General features: G+C 35.1%; 2 protein-coding genes across 2 annotated transcripts; one reads left to right on the forward strand and one right to left on the reverse strand.

The window, feature by feature from the left end:
* Positions 1-794: 794 nt before the first annotated feature.
* LOC146166833 (mitogen-activated protein kinase kinase kinase 14-like) lies at positions 795-10,066 on the reverse strand. The gene is made up of 13 exons (XM_083385108.1): positions 9,893-10,066; positions 8,394-8,599; positions 6,451-6,587; positions 6,287-6,383; positions 5,996-6,077; positions 5,765-5,932; positions 3,963-4,134; positions 3,534-3,699; positions 2,489-2,659; positions 1,875-1,964; positions 1,346-1,552; positions 976-1,034; positions 795-907 (listed from the first exon to the last, which is right to left on the reverse strand). The coding sequence occupies exons 1-13, from the start codon at positions 9,971-9,973 to the stop codon at positions 795-797; spliced, it is 1,749 nt and encodes a 582-aa protein (XP_083241234.1). The 5' UTR covers positions 9,974-10,066.
* Positions 10,067-18,024: 7,958 nt separating this feature from the next.
* Positions 18,025-21,723, forward strand: LOC146166834 (uncharacterized). The gene is made up of 8 exons (XM_083384180.1): positions 18,025-18,067; positions 18,247-18,355; positions 18,789-18,911; positions 19,440-19,525; positions 20,051-20,181; positions 20,395-20,481; positions 20,889-21,042; positions 21,353-21,723. The coding sequence occupies exons 3-8, from the start codon at positions 18,903-18,905 to the stop codon at positions 21,498-21,500; spliced, it is 615 nt and encodes a 204-aa protein (XP_083240306.1). The 5' UTR covers positions 18,025-18,067; positions 18,247-18,355; positions 18,789-18,902; the 3' UTR covers positions 21,501-21,723.
* The last annotated feature ends 351 nt before the right edge of the window (positions 21,724-22,074 follow it).

Here is a 22,074-nt window from a genome sequence, read left to right on the forward strand (position 1 = left end):
ACCATGTGAATATTGAGCTTTGCTTGTACTAAGCAACTTCATATACAAAACTTACCTTCACTTTCGTTGAAAACCCAACCAAGGTTTTCCTGCAAAAAAAAGGATACAATATTGTTTGTCGTCTTTTTGGTTAAACTTTTTATGGTCTTTTTTATTATTTTATTGGTTTAAAACAATTAGTTTTTTCTCACTGATACCAGCGAATAATAAACTAACTACCAAGTAGTCACCAAACAGTCAAAAAAACAACAACTGTAGAACAAAAAATGCTGTTGGGCACCCAAATTTTGGAAGATTTACGACTTTAATCGCCCGAGGGCCCCAAGGCCTTTCGGGGGACCAATAATATTTTCTAGAGCTTTGGATGTGATGAATTGTTCACTTTGCTAGACCACACTAAACAGGGTCAAATTTTTTTTTTTGCAAATAAGCCCGTACTACAATGCTGTTGTTAATTTTTCGTTTAGCATGTGTGGACCAGTGATGAAAATAAGTCATTTTGCAATGACTTAAGTCCCAGTACAAGTATTTATTAGAGCAAGTCAACTACAAGTTAAGTTATAGATGTAAATAGTAAACTAAAAAAATTTTTTTTTTTCAAAAACCGAATTCGGAAACAAATTTGAAAAAAATTGCAGAAGTTGTCCAAATGACTTAAGTCAAGTCACGTTATTTAACCAAAACTTTAGTCAAGTCAATTTGTTTTTTGAAAATATGTGACTTAAGTGCATTTAGGTCAAGTCATTAACTTAAGTCATTACAAGACTGCCCGAGGCACTGTACAATATTTTCAGTCATGTCAATGCAATAGAAATGCTGTAACTTACGCTTTCTAAAAGTAGGTTTAGTTCAGCGATGTGGTTTATCGAGTTTTTGCTTGGGTCGCTTCCCGGCGCGTCATCATCACCTAAGCAAGTAAAATCGAAACATAACGTTTTTAGAATGAAGTGACGAACACTGATCGTCAAGACTTACCCAGAATAGACGAGTGCTCTTCGATCAAGCGAGCTAGTTCCGCCATATCATCACAGCTCCTTAAAAGTACAAATATACAGTTAAATCAGGTTGAAACATTTCGGATGGGGTGAATAAGCGTAAAAAGGTGATAGATGTACACGTACGTTGAAACGGGTGCTCGCGGTGTGGATTAACTAATTTTAACTATGGTTTGTAATATAACTAAGCGTTTTTAACTCTTTAGCTAAAAGTTTTTTTATGGCATATCACCAACAAATGGGCTAATTTCCCAAAATATCCGGTATCGAAAAAAATGGTGACAGTGTTCAAAAATAACCTACAGTAGTAGAAAAAAGTATTGTAATGACCAACCGCATGCAAAACCTACTCGTCGCAAGAAGGAGATTCCTGGTCGTCGCTGGACTCGCTCTCGCAAGAAATCGGCACCGATATGCTTCTAGGTTCGTCCGACGAGGCTTGAACTTCCAACCTTTCCTCTGCGCTAGTTTGTGTACAACTAACTTCGACCTCTGCGTTTAAAGGCGCACAGACGCTTTCGACAATCTCAGGCGTTGGATCTCGCGGAACACCAGGCCTACAGGAACAGAAATAGGTTTTAAATCGTAAACGAAACAAGAAATACGATTTAAATCACGAATGAGACCAGAATTTGTTAAAAAATATTACATAATCATAACCAACGACACCCATATGGCGCAAAATACCTTCAAATCTTACGAATTTATTAATTTTGCAAATTGGACTGTTGTATAAGCGTATAAAGTCATTTTTTATCCGATCGGAAAACAGTACTTTACTTTCAAAACATCGGTTATCGATATTTAAATAAAATGCAAAAGTTTTAGAAATCGCTTAGCGAGATGCGGTTGGGAAAAAATGCAATTGAGCAATCTTACCCTTCCTCGGCGAATGTGCTGCGGTTTGAGATAGGTGAGGCATCGTGTGGAAGAGGTAGCGACTTACTTCGAGGTTCAAGGTCCGGTGAACTGCAAGGTGCGAAGTTTATTTGATAGGAGTTTAACTCGCGCAAAATCGACATTAACGGTTAAAGGCGCGCCGCCGGATTTTTCGTAGGAGCCTTTCGACAAAGAAAAATACATAATAAGTCAAAAATAGAAAGCAGGTCCGGCGTTTCATTTGTTTTTTGTTTTACTAGTTTAAAATTTAGAGGACCAAACATTTATCCAGGCATAGAAAGCAAAGCGCAGCTGCCTCAAAAATGTTTAGTGTCTGCAATATTCGTTTGAAGGATGCTTGGAGAAGGTTTTCAAAGGTTTATTTTCTAAGGTTCAGCTTTTACTTGAACACCTTAAAACTACAGGTTCGATATGAAGGTCTACAAGGGTGGATAATTTTTTCAAAACACAATGGCTTAACTAAGTGGAAACACGTTTAAAGTTAAATTTAAAAGGAACGTCATAGGCATAAAAGACCCTTGAACTCACGCCATAGAACACTCATACAAATAACTTAATTCCAAACTCAAAAAATGCGTCAACGAGCCACTTACGGATTACTCTGGGACTGGTACTTTCTCGAAAGCAGCTGAAGGCTGCTGGTAGAAAGCATTAGCAGCTCCTCGATCGGTTTCCGAACATCAACGGGAGCAAAACAACTGCGTAGAATGGAGGAAGTGATCGACTGCAACCAACCTGGAAACTCCTGAAGCAGCTCTTCGGGCCTGGAATGATTTGCGACAGCAGAGGTTAAACACTGGGCAGAATAGGTTATCTGTTTGTTCGACGCTACCAACACTTTGGTGGGAAAAAGTGGAATGTTTTTTTTGTTGCTTTTATGGCGGTAGTTATATAAGGCAGTTCAAGGATTTCATGCTTCAGTGAAATGCTGTGTCTGCGAGCTTATCTCCTGGATGTGTTTTCGAGTGGGTAGTAAGGGAATTTGCGGGATGAGATTTAAAAAAAAGTTTCTATTAGTGTTATTAAATAGAAACGACAACTTTTTTTAAACTTTTTTCCTGAGACGCGTTTAAAAAGGTTATTTGAACTTTCAAACACCAAGCGTTTGTAAATCCAGTATTTTTTATTATTTATTTTTTATCAACTTTTTAGAATGAACAATTGAACATGTCAGAAGATAATATCGATTTTTTTTTTGATTTTTAATATATTTGAAAGAATTTTATTTGAGATTCGAAACACAATCATTGTATGTATCCCTTGAAAAATTACAAAACCTATTAACCACTTTGCTGTAGTGGGTATGCAAATTTAGCTTTAAATTGTAAAGCCTATTTATTTAAATCAAACGCCTTTTGAGGCTTTATTAAGTTTAATTTGTCAGCTTTTTGCATTTCGGTGAAAAAAGTCTAACACAATTTGTTCACATGAAAAACATGTTCTTTTACAAAACACAGCCTAAAAATCACAGTAAAGCAACGGACTGGTGACAAGATGTAATATTTTAACTAATTCTCTTTAAACTAAAATAGGTTTTGTTTAAAAATGAAAACATCATAAAAATGTACCGACTATAAGTAAAACAACTATGTTACATATAGTAAGCCCGTTGGCATTAAATGGTTTACTGATACGTACTTTGAGCCGATTACAAAGTAGTACGTGCCAACATTGGGATACGTAATTGACCAAGGCAATCTTCCCGTAAGCATGTTTAGTAGAGAGCAACCGGCCGACCACACGTCACTGCCATAGTAAAACTTTTCATCGCGAATTACTTCGGGGCTCATAAACTGTTGTGTTCCTGAAAAAAAAAAACGCTACATTAACATAATTTAGTTGAAAAATTGCAAGGACTGCAAATAAATTTTAAGTTAAATGCTGCTCAGTAAAATGTTTCTTAGTAATTTCTGAAAGAATAAATACCAAAGTATAAATACGACTAAACATCGGTAATCACAACGACCGTAAAAGCACTACAAGCATTATGTATTTAACTTCTTGTTATTTTCTATAAATCAGGTCTGGCCACATTTTTGTGCTTGTTGGGTTCATGTATTGGCGTACCGATAGGGCCGTCAAAAAGGCGAATGTAGTCAAATCCAGTTGGAACAAATTGAGCTTCGCCGAAATCAGTGAGAAAACATCTATTCAAATCTGTTGACAGAACAATGTTTCTTGGCTTCACATCGCAGTGGACAATGTGACGACCTTTTAAGTATTGCAGGGCCTTCAAGACCTAAAATAAAGTTGGGTACACTATTTAGGAATTTGTAATGTAGCTTGATAATAATAAATTGCAAACCACAAAAAGGTCGAATAGATCGACATCCTCTTGATTAACACGTTTTGATACGGGCTTGTATCAATATCAGCTTCAGTTAATGTGTATCTAAACATCCTAATCAAGATGATGTCAATCTACTCGGGCTTTTTGGCTTTGCAATTCATCATCAACATGAAATAAAATTGGTTTAATAAAATTAGAAATTCAGCATTATGTGCTGTGGTTTATTGCCTTACAGAGAACCTCCAGTAATCAGAAACACGGTTCTTTAAATAATTCCTGAACAAACAGCTTATTAATACTGGTTGAGCTTTGTTGTAAATTAAATTGATTCAAAAGACGGAAGTTGTAAATCAAGAGACCAGGGCAATAACGAGCTAAATAACTTATTTTTTTTGGTTTGATCTGATAAGCTAAAATTTTAGAAACACGTTTGCATGCATGATGATCTATAGACGAGATAGTTCAAACTAGATAATATAAACAGAATTTGAAGAAATCAAAAGTTTTACACTAACTTTTTCTATGACATGGCCAGCTGTTTTGACATATCAAGGCATTTAGAGAGATAATTAATTATTACTCGGCATCCTTGAGTGTTAAAACAGCAGTCAAGCACCCGGTTAGGAACTACTGGTATAGTTATACTAACGTCAGTTTAACAAAAAAAAAAAAAAATTGTATTTTTGTCACTTTAAAAATTAAAATTCATATTCGTTGTCGGCAGGATTCGAACCTACGCGGGCAGAGCCCAACAGATTTCTGAAAAAAGTAAAATAAGTAAACCAGCTGTTTTGACATATCAAGGCATTTAGAGAGATATACACTTTGGACGAAACCTGGTTAAATTATGTAAATCAGTGGTCTCCAACCTATGGGTCGCGACCCTGAGTGGGGGCTGCCTACAATTTTTCTGGGGCTGCTATAACTTATCATATTCCTACTGATTTACTATTTATGTATTTTGTTTACATTACGATGACGTCACACTAATTAACGTGAGTGAGTACATCGTTGAGACAAGTTTTTGTTTCTTTTACGTAAAACTGCTGTTTTTAAGAGCCGCCAAATCAATGTGATGCAATCAATGTACCCTACTCTGTCTAATTATGTTATTGAAATACTCATTCCGTTTTCAACCACATGGCTTTGTGAAGCTGGATTCAGCGCAATGAGCATAATATTAAAAGCGAAAAATCGTAATCGTGTGGAAGTTGGGTATAAAATGTGGTTATCCTGATGAAAAGTGGAGCCACGTTTGCAAAAACTAGTTGATACTGTTCAGGTGCAACCATCGAACTAAATGCAATTTACAGTTAAAACAAATTAAATTCTGTGTTGGTTTGTTTGTTAAATTCAAAATTATATCTTAATGTGTACAGTTCTCTGGAATTGTGTGTAATTTACGCATATTTGCTAATGTTACTTTATTTTTACACAAAATCCGGGCGCAAAGTTAATTCTGATTTCATTTTATTCAAATGGTGGTCGCTTGTTAAAAAGGTTGAAAACCACTGATATAAATCTAGTTGCCAATATATGAAATTTAATTTATTGGCAAAATTACACACAGTGCTAATACCTGAGTGAAATAAACCATTCCCCAATATTCGGTGAAAAGTTGGGAAGACGTTTCGCTCCTGGCAAAGCCCCGGCCCTTTGTGATGAGTTTGTCCAGGTTTCCACCAGCTGCCAGTTGCATGAAAATGTGAATGCCAAAATTTGTTCTTGTAGCGCCGTAAACTTTGATCTGTTGCATACAAAAATGTAAGCATTAAAATTGTGGATGATACAACTGGGAGGTTGTACATACAATGTTTTCATGGGACACAAAACAGAGGATTTTGATTTCATTTTGCTTGAACTTTTCCGTGGTAATCAACTTTTCTGCAAACCTGGAAAACCAGAAAAACAAGTTTAACAAAGTAGTTCAGCATTGAAGCGGAACTAAAAGTAAAAAATCTTTTTTTTTTTTTTTTTTTAGTATTTCATCAAATATTATCAATAAACAGGTCAAAATTTTTGGCGGTAAAGAATAATTCAGTAAATTTGAGTTTTTTTATCACTAATGACAGTGTAATTAGAGTGGGGTTAAATTTTCTACCAAACAGGATCTCTTCTTGACAAGCTTGCATTATCAACAGCATGAAAAACAGAACCAAATTGGCCAATGCTAGCCTTGTTCTCTTCAGTCCATGATGCTAAGAATGTAATGCAATTTAGGTTAATTAAACACAAAACACATTTGTATATTTCAATGCACCATACGTGAAAAGCTGGGATCCATGCATGTTCTCATTCGTCGATAATGGTTTGGATGAAAATAACACTCATCAAGATCGAGAAATAAGGACCTGTCAACAATAACACCTTCTGCTTCAACCGCCATTGCAGAAGAGCAATTTCTGAAACACAACATAATACCACCCTTAATAATGCATTGATAATGTTACACACAACAAACTGTTTGATATAGCTAAAAACATCAGTGTTGTAAACAAGTCATTCTGAAAGGACTTAATTCCAAGTCAAGTCTTTTTTAACAAATATAAAAAGACAAGTCCCAGTGGGAGTGATCAGTTATCCAAGTAAATTCATTGACATAAAAAATCAGTGAAACTATTAAAATTGGTGAAACTATTTGTGCAACAACTCACCTAAAAAATACAAAAAATGCAAATCATAGTGATTAAATTTTATGCATGCAAGAATTAAATAAATACCTAATTATCTAAAAAACACCAAAAGTTACTCAACTCAACAACTTAAGTCAAACCAAAGTTATTTGACTCAATGACTTGAATCAAAGTCAAGACATTTATTCAAAAGACTAAAGTCAAGTAAATTTGCCACACACAACCTAAGTCAAGTCAAGCCATTTAAAAGTGACTTAAGTCATTAAAACCATAAAAAAACACATTATATAAAATTTAGTATATAATATACAGAGATACCACTTAGTTTTGCCTAAAATTTCAGCTGAGTGGGTATTTGACGAATGTCAAATATCATATCATTCAATCTTGCAAGTTTTTATAAACTACATATCTTTTTACCTCTTTAAATAAAGCATTGGTCGGCAAACTGTGGGTCATTTTTAGTGAGCCGCAAGTTACTGTTGAATAGTTTAGTGCAGGGGTCGGCAACCCCTGACATGCGTGCCACTTGTGGCATGCAAGATGATTTTGGAAGGCACGACAAATGATTTAGCGAGCACGTCATATCACTTTAAGAAAGTGCAACTATTACATTACTACCACACCATTAACATTACTATTACATCAACAACACTAGCGCTAATTAAATGGTTGCACACACTGCCAGTGCGTGTCATAATAAAGTGTCTTAACTGTGTTGTACTTGACATTATTTTTTGTGGGCGTTATACTTGTTGTTTAAGACTAACCGTTCGTATTACGTCACAATGTCCCAAATTTGGCGTAACGTTTACTACGTTAAAACAGGGCATTTTACATCGGTGGTTCTCAAACGCCGGTCCGCATCAACTTTTCTGCCGGCCCGGCAAATATAGTACAAATTTATATGTCAATTGCAAAAATCAAGATGTTGAAGGCGGCTTGTCCATCAAATTTAGAACTTTTGAGAAACCACTGTTCTACATTAAAAGTAAGCACGTGTGTTTTTGTGTGACTGAGAAGCCAACAAAAAGCGAAACTGATAGTTAACACTTCTAGGTATCGGATTAAAAAGCATCAAAGTATATTTAAAAAAAGATACGCAAATTAGATATCAGATGACAGCAGGGCTGCGATCTGACGTGTGCGGCATGCGCTCTATCAAATTACGAAACTCATTTAGGCAGCAAACTGTAAATTGTTAAGGTGGAATAGCATATGCTCGTGGCCTATTTTCCATGACCCTATGAGTGGATTGCGGAATATCCACCTTAATTTAGTTACGTAAATTGGTGAAATAGTGAGGCCTTGTGATAGCCGTATAAAGTCTGTTGGAGGAAGTTTAGAGTGGATATATTGCCACTCATTTATCACTTGTCTATTTATGTCACAGCAAAACAGTGGGGTTTCTGGATCAAAAGGGGTACAATACATAGCAAAAACATTATAAGTTTGTGTCTGAAATCAAAAACTTCACGTCTTAGGGTTTAGGCTTATCAAAGTCTCTCTGTTATAAAGTTAAAATCAGTCAAAAAATCCATTGGGCTTGCTAATTTAACATTTAGATAACTTTACTTTGTTCTTGGATTCGGCTGGTATTTGTTGTCTTCTGCTTGCATTCCCCAATAACCAGCAAATTCGTGAAGGAGATTGGTGTCACCGTATACAACTCGACCAAGATATTCTGCTAGTTGCCTCTTGCTTACTTGTGATTTGGGTCGAAGCAGGTTGGCCCGGTAAAACACGTCTTGTTCACAAGCATTTGCAACTACACCAGGAACCTTGAAAAAAAACAGTAACCATAAATAAGTTTTACTTTTATAATAAGACCCAAATTTAGCATTATTAGGACTAATGTGTTTTGGTTTGTTATCTTGATTTAACAAAGAAGTAAATTTGACTTTACTTGGGTCAACAATTAGTGCTTCTTTTTATTATGATACTTGTTTATCATAGTTTGCAGCAAACAATTGGGTTTGGATGATACTGCAGATAGAATGCATCATCCAGTCTGAATTTCATGGCACTTTCTGCAGAGCTTGGGTGTGCAGTGCGTACTTTTGACATGTGCAGACGTCAGACTGCATACCACAATTTGAAATTCTGCCTAATTTTGTCAAAATTTTGCATTTTTTCTCAACAGACCAAACCTGCAGCCCATAAAACTGAATATGCACCCGATTTTTTCATAATTGTAGTAACGGGTTGGAGTTTTGAACATAGTTGCACTAGGTCACCCTGATCTACCATACTTTCAACCTGCGCAAACTTGGCGCGCTGGAATAGGTTTTAGGCAATATCTCCAAAAGTTGTGACGATACAGAGTTGAAATTTTTACACAGTCCTTTTATTGGTAACATCTTTCCAGCAGTCACACTTTTAACAAAAAATATTGAAAAAAATTAATATTCAAAAATATGAATATTAATATTCAGCGATATTAACCCTTAACTGTTGAGCCAACAAGTTCAAATTTTAACGATATAAACTAGGAGGCACCACCTTCAAAATGAGACATAAATCATGTTTAAATTCATTCGGACTGGGTGTTTACTGTTTCTTTGAAAATTCATAACTGCCCAAATTCGAAAAAACGCCTTTCGTAATTAATGTTCGCATAAAGCAATTAATAAGGCGAGGAATGCAACCGAGCAGTTGTCCAATCATGGTTTCTTGCTCACAGGAGGCTCTCAATCCTAACATACAACTATTTAAGAATTTGGGCACTGGTTTAAAATCCTACCACACAACTAATTGTTCAATGCACAATTTTAGGGAACTAAGGGTGAGGCTAGAGTGTGCAGAAAAAATATATATCAAATGCAGACTGGGCCATCGGCAAGTTTTTTTAAACAAACCAAGCGTGCACCCCGATTTTCCATATGTTACAGCAGGTTTATTGTCAGAATATTTGCCGCTGGTCTAGAATCCTACCACAGTGTTAAAGCAATTATTAAAGCAAGGCACAATATTTGAGTTAGGGTGCGGGTTAGCATACATTTAGGAGCTGGTCTAGAATCCTACCACAATTATTGTAAAACTGATATAATCCAAGCACAAAAACAACAGCTTACCACCAGAGTTTGTTTGTTAGTTGATCGTTTGGGCTTTTTCATGAAAAAATCCGGGTCATTTTCATCATCTGTCAAAGGCATGTTGCCTCAGAAGTTTCGTAACTTTGTTAGGGATAATTATAAAGTACAGTAAATGTTAAGCACATTTTAGGTCTGAGGAACTTCCTTCTTCAAACCTACAGCTAGTTAGTTAAAGTTGCAGAAAAATGATGTTGTTAGTAACAATTGTAAAAAACTGTAAAATATTTTTTACCGAATACCATAACGCTGAATAATAATGCTGTAGTTTTTGTTTTGCAACGTTGCGAAGAAAAACGAACTGCACGAAACGCGAAAAAATTATAATCTCCTCTAGGGTTGTCCGATAATAACGGTCGGAGCCTATACCTGATATCAAGTGGTAGTATCAGTACTTATCCGATATTGAAAGGTGGTTATCGGTATTCGGTGCCGATCAGATAACAAATTGATATAGCGATTTCAGTCATGGTTTTTAATATAAAGGCTGGTTCACACTAGACGCGTCTAGCGTTAACCAACGACATAGAAACAATTTTATATCTTTATACGTCGTTGCGTTAACGTAAAGCGTTTTCAAAAAACGCTTTCGGTTGTGGAAAAGTTAAAATATAGAAAAATTACAGAAACAAACTTGTGGTATGCAGAGTATTATTATTTAAAACAAACGTAGCAAATATAAATGAGAAAAATGTATTGGTAAAAGTTTCATAGAGATCAGTGATAAAATACAGTTCCATCTCTTATCATAAATAGCATAGTTTGTCAGCCGGTCGGTCGCCGGCAAAGAGATTATAACCATGAGGACAAACTGTGACGTAGCCCATTGTTCTACTTTCGACAGCGTTCCGCTCTAGTGCATAATAGTAAAACGTAAACAACTGGGCTTGACTTGTATGTTGGTGAGCTAAAATTTTGGAGCAATCGGCTTATATTTATTAAGGTTCGACATTTCTGACAGGTTAAAAGTTATGTTTGAATTAGGTGTCAAACTTTCATTGCCGAGTTTCGTGTAAACACACTTACAAATGTCCGTAGGGCATACAATATCAGTTAACCATAAGTACTATATAATATGGTTAACACACTCGTCGGCGCGCCAACGTCGTCCAGTTAATGACTGCGGAAGCGTACAACGCGTTTCTGTAGAGTAGACCAGTGGTTCCAAACCGGGGTGCCGGAGAGGAATTTACATTTTTTATTATTACTAGTAAGCCTTTTGGTACAACTTTTTGTGTTTGCTTTTATAGTACAATAAACAAAATATTACAATATTGCTTAAAGTTATTTTTATTGCCCCAGTTTCGTTTATTTTAGCATTACAGTAAAAAACTTAAAGAAAATTAGAGTAGGGATCTTGTAATATATTCAATTATTCTTTGTTTTTGTTGTTAAGGAATACTAACATTACACATTTTGGTACTGGATAGGGTTCGGTGAACACAAACTTAGTGTGTAATATTGTTCATTGAAAAAGGAAAGCACCAGATTATGCAGCTTTGTAATCTGTTGAAATTAAATGTAATAATAACCTTTATTCTTTTACTACCAGTTATCCAATCAAGTTTAAACTGAAAAAAGATATATATTTAAGCTGTTTCAAGATGTCACCTATTTTTATACATGGGCTTTGATCTTCATTCAACTACATCCTCCAGCAGTTAAGCTCCAAATTTTGTTATCAGCTATTAGGGAGAAAAGAGATCAGAAGCACTCAAGGTAAAAAATACTTTTCACAAACTTACATTGAAAATGACAAAAAATATCTATTTCAAACAGGGCTGCGGAGTCGGTTAAAAATAACCCGGGTCCGACTCCGGTTAAATGTGGCATTTCATTGAGTCCTGAGTCTCGCCCTGACTAAACAGCCTGTTTAAAAATGGATATTCAGCTATACACTTATAGGGGTGTCATATAATTCATTCACTCATAATACATGGTTGGAAAATATTCCACCACATGCTATATTCCACCTTTACAATTTTCAGTTGGCGATCATATTAGTTTACTGCGCATGTCAGACTTGGGAGTTGGGTAGTTTTACATGGTCTTACTCGAGTCCCGAGCCTGACTCCAGCAAAACAAACCGACTCTTCGAGGCAGACTCCACAGTCCTGATTTCAAACCTGTACAATATGCTACCTAGTTCTGTGTGGAATTTTTTATTTACTCTAAATTAAGTCACTATATTTTTACAGTCTATAATTTATTCAGAATAAGTAATAACTCAACAACTCTTTTGACGAAAAAGTAAAAATTTATAAATATTTTATTCATATAAAACAAAACGTTTACTATGTAATACACACTTGGAAGTATAAATATAATAAATCAGTGCAAAGAGAGATAATTTAATAAAATTATAAAAAACATTTGTAATATATTGGTTGATAAATTGTGTTCTAACAGACGCTGTTGACCAGGTACTACACAAAAGAGTACAATACTGAAATGGCCTCTGGAATCTGGTGTCAATCAAGAACTTTATTCATTTCTTAAATTGACTGATTCCTGCCATGTTTAACCAAATAAATTTTAAATAAACATTATTTTGTTTTGCCTGCCTGAGTTTGCATATTACCAAAGAAGTAGGAAAATAATGACACTTTTAACAAGAATTGATTACTTAAGACAGGGTGGTCCAAAACCCAGGCCCAACATCATTGTTTGTGGCCTGCGATGCACTGTTAAATTATCGTAATGCGTACAGGGTTTATTTTAAAGAAATATAAGTGACCAACAATCAGTAAGCATACTGCAATGGTTTGGTTAGGGTTACATTTTTGCGATTACACTATTAAATAAACCAGTTCACTATAACTTGGCAAAAAAAGCCTAATTTTTTGTATGTGTCAGACAGGTTTGAAAGTCGCAGTGCGTCCTATATGGAACTTTCTAAAATGGCTGTTTTGCAATGCAAGTTATATTTGTGTTCACTTATAAATGCAGTCTTTTTTGAAATTAAGTGTTGTCAAATATGCAATTTTGCGTGTTTGGAGCGCACCATTCTGCCAGTCTGATTAGTATCGCTCGATTTTATTTGTGCACAATTTGGTGATAGCAGAAAGTTTGTGCAGTTTATATATCTTTCGACAGTTACTTTTTGACAATGCTTTGTGCCGTCATCTGTAAACCCCTTCATGCTCCGACCTAACGAAAATCGTTTATCCGCTCCTGGCCTGCATGTAGCCTGCTTTGTGGCCCGTAAAGAATATGTAAGAAATATTGTGCAACCTTGGACCACCCCAAAATCAAAAGCCCAAAACAATTGCCAGTAGGAATTTGTGTAAAGCAGTGTCATATGTTATCCACAAGAGAATAAAGTTTCACATTAATTAATAGGCTTCTTGCAGCACAACAAATGGTAAAAGGGTAGAAAATTTGAAGGAATTTATTGTGTTTTACTCTTTAATCTGCTCAGTCTGTGACCAGAACTTTTTAAGTGGAGGTTCCCGATCAGTTTTCCAACCTGTATAATAGAAAAATAGTGTAACATACTAAAATAGAAAAAGATTTTAAATAAATAAATACTTAAAATATGCCAGTAAGTCACAAACAAAACATTGGTAAAAGTACTCGGAAGTTTTGTATAACTAGACCAGGGCTTTCCAAACTGGGGGTTGCTCATGGAGTTAAATTTTATACAAAGTGCTAAATTTATAAAATTGTTATTTTTTTTGTTCGGTATGTTAATGGCAAATTATGTAATGCACATTACTTCAATAAATACATGCCAAAGCAGACATCGAGAAATGTTATGTTTTAAAATGTTAAACCTAGTGGGTCAAAAATTTTAATACAATAAAAGCAGTCACAGACTGAAAAGTTTGGGTAGCCCTAAACTAGATAGGCCTAAACTTTACCCATGGACAGATGGCAGTTTAAAGTTTTGTTTATAAGTAAAATAAATACTCTATAATGGTTTGCATTACACTATGATCTCATTGTCACAATAATCTTACCAGAGATTTGTTGTATCTTTGAGGAATAGACTGACTATTTTTTTATTTTGCCAGTGTACTGTTGATATGTCTTTAAGCAATGTCCAACATAATCCCAGAATGGCTAAATCACAGTTATAGACGAATATGTGTTCTTATTATAGTTTAACTAGTAAATACGAGCAAGTTCTATAAAAATAAACCAAGTGGAGAAGTTTAACATTAAAATAACATACTCCAATACTGAGCAATCAAATATATTCCAACTGCTGCAAGTTTGGCCTAAAATAATTTTATAGCAAAATTATTTTTCACATGACGTGTTTGTTACAATAAAGTTAAAAAAACATATATTTTTGTGGCTTTGAAAAGGTATCCTCAGTCCATGTACTTAATTTAGAGTCAAACCGGTGACTACAACTTAGCATAAATAATAGTAATGTGCTATTGTTTTTTTTTACCCCGACATTGTTTTTTTTTGTACCTTTATCAGGGTAAAAAAAAACAATGGATTTTGTCAAATATTTTATTTATTTCAAACTAAAATCAAAAATCCCTTACATAGTTAGAAAGGTAGTCCCATCAGCACAATTAGAAAGAAAAACTAGACTTCTGTCACTAAAAATAAAAGTTTAGCACCAAAGTCAGCTAAAATTGTTTTTTTTACCCCACTTGACTATAATATAATTTGCAAAATTATTAACTGAATTCAGTGACATTTGGTAACTACTGATTTCAAATGTAACTACCTTTTTTAAATGTAACTACAAATGCTAATTGCTTTCTTCACTCGCACAAACAGCACACCACCAATAATATTTGCTAGTTAAATATTACACACAGCAAACTGAGGTGCAAAAATTTTTTTGTTTGAACGATGTTTTCAAAGAATTTGGTATTAATTTTCAGTTTATGGTATCAATTTCAATGTGCCTTAATTTGTAACACTGGAACAAGTATATAGAAGACTATTTAGAGCAGCAGTACAGCATAAATTTATTTTGCGCACTGAACACTGGCATACTAAAGAAAAATTACTGTATGGAAAGTATTCTTTAGGATAAGGATATGTTTGCGTAAAGAACATTTCCTAAATGAACAACGGCTGTTACCATTTACCAAGCAGAGCAAATTTTTTTATTTAAATTAAATTGGTATACAACCAAATATTACTCCAACTTACTTTATGTAAGAAAAGCTGGAATTACCACCAAGGGGCAGACAAAATTTGCACTTCAAAAAATTGTTCGCAAGCTGCATAGCACTACTGCGCCCCACCGCTAAATTTGGGATCTTAAACAGTAGTATAGAAATAGATACATTTGTATTTATTCCAATAGTAATGTAAGGCAGTGGTTCGCAAACTTTTTTTGCGACGCCCTCAAAAAAGAATTTTGATTTGCGGCGCACTTATCAAATTTGGAATTCTACAATTTTTACTAAAATTTATACACTAAAGCCAATTCATTTATGGGTTTGGTTTACCAAAAGTTTCTTTTTCTGTAATAGGCTCTGTAGTGTACAGTGTACAACGCAAAATACCTATATCATTTACATTAAACATTAAGAAGCTAACAATTAACACCGCCATACAGTTAAGTTTAATGAGTTCGGCACCTTGAGGTTAACAACAAACTAAGTGATATTAATTTAATTTATACGCCAACTCCTCACACAAATCTTAACGTAGAAAGTAACGCAAAAAAACGGTCAACAAATACCGCATACGGCAACAGGTTACGGTGCGGGTTTGAGTTTGGGTTGGTAGAGCATTATTATTATTAATAAAATAATGATGTGCGTTGCGTTATGCGGCATTTGTAGACCGTTTTTTGCGTTACTTTCTACGTACCAAATGGAAAGAGCCCCGAAATCAACGACATAGCTCAATCGCCTACATTTTAAGAGTAACACGCCTTCCAAAAAAGTACAGTAGGCTCCTAAGAAAGTGTCACGCAACTTGTGATAACCTTGCCTGTCCTACCAAGTCAATTTTGTAAACAGAAAACGGTTTAAATTAGGACTAGGGGTCATTAAACAACAAATTACGCCAAAAGCGTACATTTTTATAACAGGCTTAAATGGGAAAGATGATGTTTTTCTTATTGTGAATCAGACCGTAACGGCTGTCGAAAGTAGAATGCATTGCTTAAAGGCAAAAGAAAAAAGGCAAAAGTGAGAGTTTGTCCTCATGGTTATAATCTCTTTGGTCGCCGGCATGTATTTCCTTAGAGCAGGGGTTCTTAAACTTTTTTTTACCGCGGACCCCTGAAATATATTTTTTGCTTTGCATGGACTCCGGTAGGCAAAAAATGCTCAAAAATGAAGCCATAAATTGACGTCATAATACAAATAGACTTCATAAATTTGTTTATTTCGGTCGCAAAAATGTGAAAGTTAAATGGAGTCTAACTATACATTCAGAGCAAACCCGTTTCATTTTAATTAAAAACACTGTTTTCTTTTTAATTAAATTAATTAATTCTGTGTACACTAGTCTTTTACATAGGCCTTCATGGACTCCCTAAAACTAGTTCACGGAACCATAAGGAGTCCATGGACCCCAGTTTAAGAGCCCCTGCTTCAGAGCAGGGGTGTTGACAGCGGGCCGTATGCGTAACAGAAAATATTTCGGCGGTCCGTGAAAAAAGAGGATCTAAAGTAGCCCACACATTATACAACGTACGATTCCTGTCAAAACCTTTTTTTGTAAGCTGGTAAAAGTAGGAAGGTGAGGATGCCTTACAAAAGTAATGTTACTAATTATACCAAGAAAACATTTTAAAGCTCATTTTTGCTTAACTAAGTTTTCTCGAAAATGACCCGTGGGAAGGATGATATTACTTTGCGGGCCGGGATTTGCCCAGTTCTGCCTTAGAGAGACACACAGAGCAACGTTCCCCACACTTCCCTCTCTTAAGCGAAAAGCCAGGCGATAGGGTAAAATAAAAAGAAAGTTATGTGCCCCCAGACAGAATAAATTAGTCTCTATCTATGAATGAGAGCGGAGCAAGTTGGATGAATTAGCGCGCATCCCAAGAGAGCGAAAATTTTCATCATGTCATTACAAAAACAACACACAAGCTGCACTTTTGATCATGTTACAATTTTAACATCACAACATTTTTAAAACCATCGGGCGGCTTCAGAACACTTTTATACCACTTCGGTTGAAAAAGCTTTAGTTTACCCTTTCAGACACAATCAGCGGTCAACAGTCAAGAGACGACCATGGCCTTTGCTTTTTTACAATGTAGGTTGTACGTTCTCCGATCACAAAGAAATGAAAAACATACATCACATGTCATATAATTTAGATTTACCGAAAGTGTAGCACTACCGGTATAGGCAGTGTTTTTTTAAGGTGTTTTGGGGGACCGAAACGGCCTAATTTTTGTGTACGATAAAAGTTCCAAAAATTGAAAAAAATTTTCAACCTTGTTGCTCAGGTATTGTGCTGTTTCTATTTCGTTTATTGTAACGCTACAGTTAACCACTTAACAAACATACGAGCAAGGGTGCCGCAATCTATTTATAATTTCTGTTGGGTGCCGCAAGCCAAAAAAGGTTGAGAACCACTGACTTAGACAATAAGACAGATAATTATTAAAAAGAACTTTCAAAAAATTTAGAAACACCTTTTCAAGCCAACAGAAAGCTAACCATACATATCAGTTCTTATTTTCCTTGTTATGGTAAACACCATTAAAGCAATGGTTCACCTTTGGTTTTCTAATGTTTCAAAAAAAATGGTACAAAACTTTGGGGGCAATGTTTGTTTTGTAATGAGATATTCTATGTGTGGCTTGTTGATCCATTGTTAGGCTTAATGAAGTCCAATAAACGCTTTTATTGACCCCTAATATAAAAAGGAGTTTAGAAAAGAATACACCAATACTGTTGGGCGACAATTTGCAAGCCGTGGTACCACTCTACAAAGCACATCAGTCAATGATGAGTGACTCCTGGTTAGTGAGTTGTTTTATGTTAAAAGGGAGTTATTAAGTTATAACATTAAACCTACCTAAAGTTAGTCCAAGTTTTTGTTTCGTTAAAAACTCATGCACCCGTATATTACGCCGCTTTGTAACCTTTTTAGGTATCCAGATGAATCTTACCTTAAAACGGTGGAAGGTGTCCTGATTTCTTTGGGCGTTTTTGGTGGATTGGCCAACATCTTAACTTTAACTGTCTTGTGTATAAACTCCAAGCTACGGTACGATGCAGTTGTTTTTGTATAATCTGGCTCCATATTCTACTGAACGTTGGTTCATGCTATATGGATGCTCATATTGTTAAATAAATGTAATTTCGGTGGTTTCCTTAATTTTTTTAATTTTTTTAAAATACATTAATTGTGTCACTTATATTTGACTAAAAAAATGTATGTCTTAGAACACCTTTCAATCTCCTCATCTTAAGTTTGTGTGTATCGGATATCTTATCGTCTGCCGGGAGTATTGCATATGGAACTTTCTTTCGACAAGGAAGCGAGTACTTTAACGTAAGTTGGTTGCATACTGCAAAACTGTTTAAATAAAAAATGTTTAAATTATTAATGTGCCTTATACAGCCAATTAGGTTACCCTATGTTAGGCTATTTTATTTTTTTAATTTTCTATGAAAGGGACTCTAAAACTTTTTAAACAGGTAGAACCCCTTTCGTTTTTTGAAGGTACAAAAGATCCCGTCTACACTTTGTTTTTAAATTATGGCACAATTGTAAGTCTACCTTCGAAATTATAACTTTTACAATTACTTTCAGTACACAGGCCGTCATTTGATTTATTGTATGTAGAACTTAATTAAAGGATGCTCCTGCCAATAGAACGCGCCCCCAGTTAAAGAACCCCTACCCTTTAGCTACGCCTTTATGCGTTTGCGGAGAAAAGCCCATATAGGTTTGCCAGCAAATAACAAGTCATATTTTTTCGCAGTATGTCATACAACTATCACACGCTACTTGCTTTGTGACGTCACTGCACATATGCTCGTTTTCAGCCATACGATGTCTGGTCTACGTGTTTCCTTCCTGGTCGTTTAACAAGAAAATGGCAAAGGTGACTGGACGCACAGTGGCGCGTAGATATTGCCCCTATAAATGTTAAATCTTTTCAGGGCGGATTTGAAGGACGAACTTTAGTCTATTGTTTACTATGTTTTTGTTCGTTTTATGCAATTAAATCTGCCTATGGGCTATATCCATACTATGGCAATGGCATGTTGCGCCGTGTAGCTCATAAACTCTACAAAGAACAGTTTCTGTTAAATTCAACTATTATGGCTGTTATTTCAAGGAATAAGCGAATTTATTTTATGTGACTGAGGCACAAAGTTTGCTGGTAATCAAAATTGTTGCCAATTTTAACAAATTAAAGGCATTTTTTTGCACTTCGCTCGACAAGACTGGATTTCAGCTGTATTTACACACGGATTAGCTTTACAACTATACACGTTTTTTTTCAAGTATTTTAGTGTTTTGACGTCACGTTATGACGTAACTTTATGCAAACAAAACCCGCAAACAAAAATCCGCCACTGAATCCTACCTCACCTTCAAAGCCTAGTTTGGCAGTTTTAATTTTCAGATTTTGGTGAGCTTAATTTGGTGTCTCGTGGTGGTTTTGCTGGTTGTATTCTTCGCACTTTGGTTTACGCTTGGTTCCCGCATTCAGTAAGTTATCTCCTAAACAAAATTAGTTTTATGATAACTCTATTTGGGAAAATATGATCACAAGTATTTTGAAACCCATTTTGCAACAAACTAATATTTTTTCTGGTAAACTTGGATTGATTGGTTAGTGGAAAAAACTATTGTTACTTAAAAATATAGCATATCGTATAAATATGAATAACTGCTGTTTATCAATTTACGTTATTTAATCGTTCGAGTTTATTGCGTTACCAACAATTCAATTCCTTAATACAGGTCTCATTATTTTATATGCAAACTTTAATTTGTTCGAAGTTATAAATATTAGTATAATTTACAGGACTAAACTTGTTTTAAAAGTCGATAAAAACCGTTTTTCTAGTTAACTGTTATCAATAATTTAAATTTTAAATAAGCACACTTTACCAAGTATGTTCGTAACTATTAGTGGGGCTATTATTTCGATCAAGTAAACGTCGATCAAGTAAACATTTATACTTAATGTAATTGATCCAACTCCGTTCACGAGTACTGGTTATATTATAGAAATCCATTCATTCTTGGACTACAGATCGTTCAAATAACGTTGCTGGTGCTGGTGACAATGTTTACACTCATACTAGTAGTTGCAATTTTAAAGCAATTGAGAAGGAGATATTCAACTGGAGCTGGAAATGGTAAGTTTAATGCGTGGAAAGCGCAATTTTAATTTCTAATTCAAACAAGAATAATGATCTATCATATTATATATTAAACGGTCTATCAAGTATTACACAATATTTTCAAGGTGGTTAGACTGAAATATTGGAGACACGAAAATAACATTTTTGGATATTTCGGCACATGTTTAGCGTCTTTCTGCTGTGAATAAGGCCATTCGTTGTTTGCAGACAGCCACAGCGAAATGGAGAAGTTTATCATTATTCAGTTGCTTTTGATAGTCGGGTCTTACTACATCGGATACATCCCTAGAGTTGGTGAGTTAAATATTTGCTTAATTTAAACTTAAAATGTTGCACAGGGCTAAACAGTACGAATTTGATTCGTTACAAGCATCACAAAACAAAGTTTCGGTTACGAAAACCTTACGACTATTTTAGAGGTCATTAGACATTGCTGGTTAAGCAGCGTCCGAAACGTAAAATCTGCCTATGGGCTATATCCATACTTAAATCTGCCTATGGGCTATATCCATACTATGGCAATGGCGAAACGTTTTGTCAAACAAATTGTATTTAAACTACAAAATACGAATTGCCGGTTGTAAACATTCTGATGCACATATGACCGATATAATCGTTTGTTTCAAAATAAGACAAAAAAAATTAAAAAGAAACGACTCATCCCAACTATCTATATAATGGTTTAACTTTGCTTGTTTCAGTATTTTATCAGTGTTATCGATTAATGGAATCATTTACCAAGCCGGCATGCGGTTATACACCGTTGGAAATTAACGACAAACTGCGCATAATTGCAATGATCCTTCTCAGGGTGAGCGAATGCCTGAATCCCCTGTTCTACAACATTGCCAGCAAGTAAGTAAAGTAAATAGTGTTGAAACTATTTAATTTTTTCGTGGCTATGTTCTAATATAAAGGCCTTTGGTGGTCTATCCACATCCAAAGTTGACTGCGGGCATTTTCATTGATAAATCAGCGCAGTTCCTGTGTATAGCTACCGTCGATACAAATTGAACTAGATTTCTAACGTTTTCGTTAAGTTATGTTTTAATACCATAAATATTGGTGCTTTCGGTCCACACCCAAAGTTGACTATTGGCATTTTTATTCAAACAATCTATGCAGCGCTTGAGAACAACCTATAACTAGCGTACTTTTTTGTCAGAAAATTGCGCCAAGCCACATTCAAGCTTTTACGACAGATGTTTTGTTTCTGTTGTGACGACGAGGAGCACAGTCGGACCTCTACAACTGGCACAGGCAACACGGTTCCTAACATTAGACTGACAACTCTAAAAATAAACAGTTCATGACGAATCTCGTTTAACCTTCATATTTTGTATTTGTAGGCGACAGTTACTCATACAGAAACAATTTAGCGTTATGAATGTGTATAGGTAGTTAGTGAAAAAAGTTATTTCGCAATCACCATCATTTTCGCATGTCAAATTTTATTTATAAAATGCTAAGAAAATGCTTTTTTATCAGACAAACCGCAGTCGAGTCTAGCTAAGTTATGATTTCTGTGTGGGACTGTTTGTTTGTAAACTCTTTTTTTATTATGAACTTTTGTGATTGTCACACAATTATTTCGAGGAAGCATAATATCGTTCTGGTTCAATTGTTCAACAAGAGAAATGCGTTTTTTATTTTGTCAAATTCCATTTTTAGATGGTATCTTCACCAATTTTCAAAAACAGTAAAGCAATAAAACAACGGCCATTCCTTATAGCACCGACAGCAGAAAGAAAATAATCTTTATAACTTACGCGATTGTTCTAGAACTGGGAAAAGAGTCCCTGTCCCGCATAGGCCCTCTCACCCTGGTAGATGGAGTCTTGCGCAAACGACAATGACATCAAATTGAAGCAAATCTTTATAACAAAA

The sequence above is a fragment of the Ascidiella aspersa genome, chromosome 1 (genome assembly GCF_963924565.1).
Source record: "Ascidiella aspersa chromosome 1, kaAscAspe10.2, whole genome shotgun sequence".
NCBI lineage: Eukaryota > Metazoa > Chordata > Ascidiacea > Phlebobranchia > Ascidiidae > Ascidiella > Ascidiella aspersa.

Bases quoted from the DNA above. Each gene is read 5' to 3' on its own strand.
- LOC146166833 (XM_083385108.1), bottom strand. From the start codon at position 9,973: ATGCCTTTGACAGATGATGAAAATGACCCGGATTTTTTCATGAAAAAG. The intron at 3,700-3,962 runs GTACGCCAATAC...TTTTTTTTTCAG, and splicing joins CCTTTTTGACGGCCCTATCG to GAACACAACAGTTTATGAGC. The intron at 1,965-2,488 runs GTAAGTGGCTCG...CGCACCTTGCAG, and splicing joins TACCAGTCCCAGAGTAATCC to TTCACCGGACCTTGAACCTC.
- LOC146166834 (XM_083384180.1), top strand. The intron at 20,482-20,888 runs GTGAGTTAAATA...TGCTTGTTTCAG, and splicing joins CGGATACATCCCTAGAGTTG to TATTTTATCAGTGTTATCGA. The intron at 21,043-21,352 runs GTAAGTAAAGTA...CTTTTTTGTCAG, and splicing joins TTCTACAACATTGCCAGCAA to AAAATTGCGCCAAGCCACAT.